Source organism: Adelges cooleyi, unplaced genomic scaffold, assembly GCF_023614345.1.
Source record: "Adelges cooleyi isolate 19-005CV unplaced genomic scaffold, UGA_ACOO_1.1 ACOO_flye_CR_arks_rails_tigmint_CR_PRNA_23, whole genome shotgun sequence".
Taxonomy (NCBI): domain Eukaryota; kingdom Metazoa; phylum Arthropoda; class Insecta; order Hemiptera; family Adelgidae; genus Adelges; species Adelges cooleyi.
This window is the reverse complement of record NW_026095893.1, coordinates 1,290,859-1,300,486: the sequence shown is the minus strand read 5'-3', so window position 1 is coordinate 1,300,486 and position 9,628 is coordinate 1,290,859. Positions and strand designations below refer to the sequence as shown.

At 28.6% G+C, this 9,628-nt stretch overlaps 1 protein-coding gene across 1 annotated transcript; it reads right to left on the bottom strand.

Moving 5' to 3' along the window:
- Positions 1–314: 314 nt before the first annotated feature.
- LOC126835193 (uncharacterized) lies at positions 315–8,401 on the bottom strand. The gene is made up of 16 exons (XM_050567567.1): positions 8,311–8,401; positions 7,606–7,702; positions 7,011–7,080; positions 6,912–6,941; positions 6,774–6,836; positions 6,424–6,477; positions 6,254–6,283; positions 6,136–6,165; positions 5,923–5,952; positions 5,739–5,789; positions 5,446–5,475; positions 4,971–5,060; positions 4,447–4,533; positions 2,356–2,559; positions 1,712–1,891; positions 315–394 (listed from the first exon to the last, which is right to left on the bottom strand). Exons 3-15 carry the CDS (start codon positions 7,072–7,074, stop codon positions 1,752–1,754), a joined length of 903 nt encoding a protein of 300 aa, XP_050423524.1. The 5' UTR covers positions 7,075–7,080; positions 7,606–7,702; positions 8,311–8,401; the 3' UTR covers positions 315–394; positions 1,712–1,751.
- Positions 8,402–9,628: the final 1,227 nt, after the last annotated feature.

Below are 9,628 nucleotides of genomic sequence, written 5' to 3'. Positions count from 1 at the left end.
AATAGAATATGCATGGTGTCTTTATTGAGATGTTTTTTATACTAAATGGAAGTATGTGTTGGTAGTGACTAGATATTTTTATAAAAGTACAAATTTGTGTTCTAGTTATCATTTGTTATGTTTATTGCTAAAAATTAAATTTACAATTAGTAGTATTAATTTCATATTAAACTCTATAAGATACTGAGTGGTTCACTGTCAAATTATCACTATGTACAAATAGCATTTACCAAATGCTATAAAAATTGATGTCACATTGTACTAAAACAGTGGTTTACGATAAAATGACCACCTGTATAATATTTACCTAATGTTCGGCTGATTCTATTTTCTGTGTCTGTACCAACTCTTCTCTCATCTATAAGATGTGTCACGTTTTCTGGTTTTCCATTATCTGCAAAAGTTAATAAATAACCGCGTTGTTAAAAAATACAAATTTAAAATAATTTATTCATGTTTTATTTATTCAATATGATTAGATATTTTTATAATACTGACGTGGATTTTTAATTATTTTCTTTTAAATTTGTATAAAAAAATAATTTTCAATAAATTATTGTCTTTGCAATTTGTTCGGCACAAAAATCATAATTATTTTGAGATCCCTCGATAAACAAATTTGACCAAAGATATTTGAATTTTGCTTACATTTTCGAAAAATCGACTGAATACAAACACTTGCCGTTTGAGAATTTTATAATATATGGAATAATCATTTAAATAAACTTTAAAAAAATCAAAAAGTTAAAAAAAAATAATTTAAGATATTAAAATTTCTTTAAGATATTTTGGAATATAGAAATGATGTTGTCTGTTTGCTTTCTTTATTCTTACTTATTTTTAGAAATATCGTATGTGCTGTATAAAAAAATTATAAACGTATTAAGATCATAATCAAAAGATTAATAAAACAAATGCATATGTAATTTGTTAAATTGAGTGTAAGTGAGTAGTAGTAAGTAAAGGAGGTCTAGTATTCATAACTTATATCACGCATTTACCGTTTATAGAAAATAATGTCTAAAAACATAACTATTCTTTTACATTTCTTTAGCTCAAAATCTCAAATATTGACATTTTTATGTCTTTGCTATGTGAACACACACGGAAAATCGACACCGACACCGATTATCATAACGACACCGCTTACCATAACGTAAAATAACATCTGATTTATCTGTTAAGATAAGAGAGATAAGATATATGGTTTTTACTTTGGAACACAACCGGAAAAAATCAAAACCGACACCGGTTATCATAACGAAAAATAACAGCTGATTTATCTGATAAGAGTGATAAGAGATAAGAGATAGGGGTGAGAAATAGGGGTTAAGAGACAAGGGTGAGAGTTAGAGATGAAGGATGAGGTGGAAATGGTGTTGGGGGTGGGGATGGTTATAAGGATGAAGGTGGAAATGGGGATGAGGATGAGGTCGAGAATGAGGATGAGGTCAAGGATGAGATCCAGGTGGAGGATGAGGAGGGGATGAGGTCGAGGTTGAGGTCTAGGTCGAGGATGAGGATGGGGAGGGGATGTTAAATTTTTTTAATTATGTGTTCTTTTCACGACGAACAAACTTAAATTAATGGTTAATGAATTGATTCAAAATAACTAGCCAAGTGAACGTTTTGCCAATAAATCGATTAAGGCCAGTTATTAAAAAACTGCTAAAAAACTTTTGGCCACAACATAAAATTAATCATCACCTACCATTCGAGTACCGTGGTTACCAATGTCACAAACCAAGTGTTTATTTTGGGTTAGCAACGAAAAATATTTCGAATGGTATCGAGGCCGAAAAATTGTAAAAATGACTTTTGCTAATACAGGTTGTTGAATTTGTCTTTGCATAGCCATCCATGGAAGAAACAATCCTGAATCTGGACTCCACTAAAAAACGCATTAATTACATAAATTATAATTATCTCGAAATCTATTACGTTTTTTTCAAGCTGATGAGGAGTTTCGTTTTCAAGAGATGCTAGAATGACATTATATATTACATAAAATATTCCGACTTTAGATATATAATTAGTATTGAATTACTCAAAACAAACTAGAAATAAATAATGGCGTACAAATGTCAACAGTTGGGTAGAACAGAGAATAGATCAATTTTTAATTGAAAAAATCCTTCAAACCGAACTGTATAATATGGTATAAATATTAAGTATCTGTTAAAATCAACACACAAGCAACAAATGTGATTATAATCGTTAGTAAAACTGTTTATTATAAATTAAATTAAAATGTAAATTATCAACTTGGATAATAGTGCTTAATTAAATTATTATTTAAATACAATAAAATTAATAATTATCATAATATTTCCTTAAGTGGTTGTACTTCATTACCGATGACTTGGCACCATTGACCGTTAAATTTTCCGTACGTTTTATATATTTTATCCCGTCTATCAAAGTAGTCATCTTTTAGGGTGCAAGTATCATCAGGGTTTAGCTGCATATATTTTATATGCGACTCTGGAGATTTTGTACTTATGAACAATGCTATTATATGACACATGCATGTTAATGATAATTCCCTTTCAGGTCCAGCTATAAAATTAAAAAAATGTTTTATTCACCAATTAGTTACTACTTCTATTTTTATAGTACAAGACACAACTACGTTACTTGAAAATAAAATATTAAAAGAATATGCACAATATACTTATTGAGCAACAATTTTGATGAAATAGAATTATATGTTAATAGTAACTAGATATTAATTACAAATTTGTATTCTATTTCTAAAAATTAAAACTAGTTTTATTCTTGATATATTGTTGTGGATTATACCTATTAAATACTTTGTGGAAAAAGTGACGTTACAACACTTATACATAAATATAATAAATAATGGGTTAAAAACCATCCCAACTCTGTACAGGGTGATCTATATTTTATTGTAAACCATTCAATATCTCATAGGATTTAATATGATATTTGATTTATTTTTTTCACACTGTTTTTATACAATGTGATAATAACTTCTGAAACTTATGGTAACGCATAAATTGCGTTAACTTTTTCAATTGAAAATAATGTACTAAAAATGTCGACTGGTTGATAACTAGTTTCGAACAACTATTTTTAAAGTTATAAAGGTGGAAGGATAGGAGATGGGAGGAGAATTGCGGTTGGGAAGAGCGTGCAGTTAAAAATAATTCTACTCTCCATCTTTCCTCCTGCCCTAAACTTGAAACTTCATCAACTTCAAAAATAGTTGTCCAAAACTAAAAAAAAAACCAATTGGTTATATTGGTAGTTCAAAGAATATCAATATTTTTTTAGATAAAGTACTATCGATAAACATTTAAAACCTCTTAAAAAAAAATATCAAAAATCTACAACAATTTACATGACTTGAGGTTACTCCCACTTGGACGTCTTGAATAGTTTGCCAACGTTTCGGAACACTTGCACGTTCCATCTTCAGGGCTGTGGTTCGATGTTGCTCGTACCGCGCTCTCCTGCAGACTGACCGATTCGCTTCCCAGGGCGTAGGTTATATACCATACCCCCCACCGCATTCTCCGCTTCCTCTTGCCGCTGCCAGCTGTTTTCTACGGCCACGCCCCTTCGCCTTGGCCGGCTGCCGCATGCTGATTATCGTTTCCGTTATCAATAGTTTCTCGCTGTATTTCCGGCTCTGTTCGTCCCGTTTGGTCTCCGGTTTCCTTTGGTCTTATTTTTAATTGATGTGTCACCGGTTTCCACGTTTTGCTCAATTTCCAACCATCTCTCGGTTGAAGTTTGTTGTGCATTTTTCAAGATGTTAAAAAACAAAATAAGAATTTAAATTTAAATGTTTGTTTGGTTTATCCTGCAAAGTTGCAAAAAACGAAATATGACCCTTGCGTTTCGAGTAATGGGATTCCCGGGACAGGACCTTGATTTCTTCAAAGTGTACGCTATGACCTTCTTGACCCGTGTGTTCTGCTACGGCCGATTTTCCAGTTCTCTTGTAGTCCACATCTTTTTCGTGTTCTCTTGCACGTACTTCGATAGGTCGTTTGGTTTGACCGATGCGATGTATGAATTACATCCAACATCGAACCACAACCCTGAAGATGGAACGTGCAAGTGTTCCGAAACGTTGGCGAACTAGTCAAGACGTCCAAGTGGGAGTAACCTCAAGTCATGTAAATAGTGTAAATATATAATACCCCACTCGAGTTTCAGTAATTTTTTATATCAAACATCCTTTTTTCTAGAAGAAGTCAAACTTCTCAGCACATTATTATCAACACACATATTTTGTTGGTATTTGTTCTACCATCCACAGATTCACACCAAAACTTCTTAAATTAAAAAGCCGCTAAAATGAATGCGTTACCAATGAAGTTTCAAATAAACTAAGTTTGCGGGGGTGGGAAAACAAAAAAAAATTGTGAAAAACTGAGACAACATTGTAAAAGAACAATATGAAAAAAAACTTACCTAATGTTCGGCTGATTCTATTTTCCGTGTCTGTACCGATACTTCTCTTATTTATAAGATTGGTCACATTTTCTGTTTTTCCATAATCTGCAAAAGTTTATAAATAACCGCGTTGATAAAAAATAATACAAATTTAAAATAATTTAGTTGGTTCATGCTCGTAATAGTTTTTTAATTGTATTACATTCCAACTAACTTTGGTAGTACTAATTTTCTTGTACAACCAGCCATTAGTATTAAAGATTGAACAAAACATCCTTACTTAATTAGAATTTTATAGTAAACGTTTTAAACAAATATAACCTTATTTTAATAACAAAAGTTGTCAAATAATTAAATGGTTCAACCGGCTCTCTGATACGATACCAAACAACAAATACCTGCATTGCTAACACGCAAATGTTTAATAACTTAACATGTCTCGTCATAATTTATTTATAATTATATACATTTTTTTTTACATTGCCAAATGGTAACGCCATCTGAAATTTTACTGTAAATGTATTTGATTTATAAGTATTTACTTATTGTCCGTTTCAATATATTTCTTAAAGCTATTCCAGTAAATTCTCTTCTTTTTGCTCCAAGCTCTTCCAAAACTAAACTTCTGAAATCTGCAAACATTTTAAATGACTGTGTTGATAAAAAATAACAGCAATCATAATTATTTTTTCTATATATATATATCTTTATATAATTTTTTAAAAAAGTTTTTCATAATTTATTTACATAATAAATACTAAATACCTAACATACTATTATAGCATAATATAACTGTTTTTTTTATGTATATGTACATATAAATACAATGAATTTTCTTCTCTTCCTTCACGATCCCAAATATTTGGAGTCGGCCAACCTTGTACTAAAATTATTTACTCAACACCATCTCCACATCATTTTAGCATACACCGGCCGTCCTCAATCATATCCTATGCAAATTTCAACTCTAAACAACACTTAAAGGTCATTAACGAATATAGAAAAATTCGTAATTACTTTCGTCTGGAACTTCAGGAACAGGAATATCTGTAACAAATATATCAAATATCCAATAACAATCATTCTAAAACTGGGAACAATTTACTAAATAATTAATGCCAAATTTTGTAATAATATTAATATAATTATTACAATAGCAACTTTTGAATTAACGGTTAAAATTATATTTGAAATTAAGACTAATGCAAAAAATATAAAGCGATAATATGATATAACTCTAATTTAATTTTTATCGTTTTTCTTTAGAGTAAAGGAATAAAAGATTTTAAAAATGTTCGCTTAAAACTTACCTAATTCCAATCGTATTACGTCTCGCAAACGTTGTTGAAGTACCTTTAACGCTGTAAATTTACATAAATTAAATTTTAATAAGATACATTTTGTAACTGAATTCATGATGTATGTATTCTTCATATGTATAAATAATAACATTGTGTGATTTATTGTAAATATGGAATTTAAATAAGTAGTTACCATCCCAGTTGAGACCAGATGATGGATATTCTGAAATGAACACAAAAACATTGTGTACTTAATAAATATCAAACAACTCTGGGGAAATATTTCATATTTTAATAATTTATTCTTTGTGATTGAAACCACTTTTTATTTATATAATATGATTATTGTCTATATGTGTAAATTATGGTAAATTATTATTAATATGGAATATAAATATGTCATTACCACCCCAGTAGTGATAAAAGGATTCATATTCTGAAATTATTACAAAAACATTATGTACTTAAGGAATATCATACAACCGTGTGGAAAAATGTCCATTATATTTATTGAAAAATATTACCCGGTACAACTAACATGTTATTCATATCTTCTGAAATTAACATAATAAACCGGAAAAATAATTTTAAGTTAGAAAAACAAGGGTATTAGTAACTCGGAAGAAATGGGTTCGGTTTTTTTTTTACTACTTTTTATCTTTATTTATTTTTATTTTTGTGTTACTATAATTACCAAAAAGGTTTCGTCTGTTCTCGATAATTTTTTTAATTACATGCTCCAATCCATCTTGAATTAAAAAATAAAGGTTTAAGCCATAATAAAAAATTTAAACAAAATGATAATAAACATAAAAATCATCAGAATGACCAGCACTTTCTTTAAGTTTTTATTGTCCTAAAGCAAAGTATATGAAATTATAGAAACTAATTATACAAAAATAATGTTTATAACTTTAATAAAACTCAAAGTATTTAGAATATTGGTTCAACTCGTATATTCCTCGTGCATGGTTTATAGAAACTATATAATTTTTATTTTTATACAATTATTATATTAGTATAATAATTTTAAATATTTCTTACTTAATATAACTTTATCATTTATAGTAAAATTATTCATTTTAAAAGCAAGCTGGATATGTTCGTCTGTAGTACATAATTAAATATATATATATTTAAACAGTAAAATTATTAGTTTTGTATAACAAAAATGTTACTGACTTGTAATGACAACGTCTTTCGTATAATCAACTGTAAAAAAGTGAAATATTATTTTATTTTAAATTGACAACTACTTCAAGTGTGAAAAAAAATTATTACTTTTTGTAGAAATTGACGAAACATTCACAAAGGCTAACGATATTATAAAACTGTAAGGGTTCATTTTTATCTGTAAATAATAAAAAAAAAATAAAAGCTATTAATATTTGTTACAGTCGCCACCAGAATTGTAAAAGTGGTGTTATTACATGTTTATTTTTATTTACTTTTTCGTTTATTGACAAAACCCACATTAGCTGCTAGACAGCTATAATGATTTTAACATTAACATATTTCGAGTTGGGGGGTCAATCAATAATAATAATCGTCACGTCAAAGAATATGCAAAGCTATCTGTCCACATTATAGAATGTGATTGCGGTTCCAAGTAGAAGAATGATATTTTTAGATAGAGGAAAGGGAGGGCAGAGGGGGAAGGTAAATGTTTATATGCTGACACAAACATATCTATAGTTCAATATTTTTTCGTTAGGTTAGATTAAAGAAAATAGGTTTTTTTTTTTTATGGAAAGATATAGAATTCGTACTTTAAAGGTGACTTACCTGATCAAAATTTTAGTTAGGAAATCAATTTACCTAATGCATATGATTACAAGCGTATATAAAACGTTTAAAACTTGATAGTATTACTTACATAACTAGGTATTTGAATGTATTCACCTTTTTAGAAAATCAGCTTGTTTAATTGTGTTCATGTGACTTTCTTGTCTCTTGTCTATGGCATTACTTATCTAACGAAACAGTAAAATCGGAATACATTTTACAGTGTGCCTTTATGTTAGTTTACATAGCTGTTTTATTTATTCACCATGGTTACATATTTACATAATACTGACGTAGAGTTTTAATTATTTTCTTTTAACTTTTTATATTACAGAATTTTCACTAAATTATTGTTTTTGCAATTTTATCGATACAAAAATCATATTTACTTTCAGCTCTCTCGATAAACAAATTTCACTAAAGATATTTGAATTTTGTTTAGATGTTGAATTAAGAAAAAATCGACTGAATACATACACTTGCCGATTGAGAAGTTTATAACACATAGAATAAACATTTAAATAAACTTTTAAAAAAATCAAATATGTAAATTAATTAATTTAAGATATTAATATTTCTTTAAGATATTTCAGAATACAGAAAATTGTTTTGCTTGTTTGCATAATATATCAATCAAAAGAATAACAAAATGAATGCACATGTAATTTGTTTAAAAAAAGTTAAGTAAATGAGGTTCACAGATAAAAATGCAAATATGGATAATACCATTGTAGCTAATGACAATATTTTGCTTAAAAATAAATTTTAGTTTATAGTATTTAATTGCCATAGATACCTAAATGTCGTGTTTAACTATTTAATGAAAATATTTTTGGATAACCTTTGACTGTTGATTCACTCACACATAGCAACCTGAAAATTGACTACAGTCAAAGTGTAGTTTTTCCTTTTTATTATTTTGTATTTTCTTTGAAAAAAAAGGAGACAACAAATAATTGAGAAAATGGAAAATTATGGTATAGTGCCTTCTAGATCTACATTTGGTCAAATTTTCTTACTTAAATCTCGAAAACTCAGAATTGGATCAATTTACGTAAAAGGCGTGTAAGGCGAAGATAAAGAAGAAGAGACACAGTACTGAGAAATACCGTTTAGGAGTACCTAGCAATTATTTAATTATACATAATATGTGTTCATTTAATATTTGTCAGTATGGCATTTTTTTTTTAATAATTTTAATTTAATTGCATTTTAAAACTTTATAGACTGTGGGACACTTGTGTACACAAAAAATGATACATCAAAATTATTATTAAAATCGAAAAAAACACACGACTAATTTAAATATTATTCAACGTATTATAATTATTATAGGCCTGTGATATGAGACTGTCCATAGCTCCTTAATTTATTTAATTAAGTAACCATAGTCTTTGTAGTATATCATCATCGTCGTTGTGGTTTACATCACTCAATTGCCGTTTATACAAAATCATGTCTTATAACTGGGATTACCTGTCAAACCTTTGAGACACTCTTTTCTTATACTACAATTGTAAATTTACTAAAAAAGTTACCAAAGACGACGTATGCATAAATTTGTTATATTTATTACTTTTACATTAGAGAAGAGCCGGGATACCGAATATCAGTTAAGTATTTTTAGTCAAAATTCTAACAAACTTGTCTTTTGTTCATAAAGTTCAATATCCTTGCCCATTTTAACTGTTAAATAAATCTGTTAATTAGGGTTCCTTAATAGTACCTTAAGATAGGTACACAGTTCAATATCTTTCTGTCAAGAGAACATTTTTTTATTTTGTATTTTTGTATTTAATGTATTTTTGATCTGTACAAGACTAATTCGACTTTTAACAAATAATCGGTTTTTAATATATTTCGAAGAGAGTGCAGACATTAATTTGGTTGCAGTGAGTATATTAACGTTATAACCATATTTTAGTATATTTAATTTGATTATAAACTCCAATCTATTGTCCGGATTCGCGTATTTCAAACTCAAGTGGACAACACCCTGAACGATTTGGGAAGAAGTTTGCACTCACATCGATTATACAAAAAAGGGAAATAAGTAAGGGATGACAAGGACATGACGTGCTTGGCAGGTTCAAAATTAAATGGCCCGACAAATT

What these genes read in the sequence shown, in the direction of transcription:
- LOC126835193 (XM_050567567.1), bottom strand. Translation starts at nt 7,074, where the DNA reads ATGAACCCTTACAGTTTTATAATATCGTTAGCCTTTGTGAATGTTTCG. An exon ending in TTCGTCAATTTCTACAAAAA is followed by an intron (nt 6,942 to 7,010) that starts GTAATAATTTTT and finishes ACTTTTTTACAG; the next exon opens with TTGATTATACGAAAGACGTT. An exon ending in TATATTGAAACGGACAATAA is followed by an intron (nt 4,534 to 4,970) that starts GTAAATACTTAT and finishes AAACTTTTGCAG; the next exon opens with ATTATGGAAAAACAGAAAAT.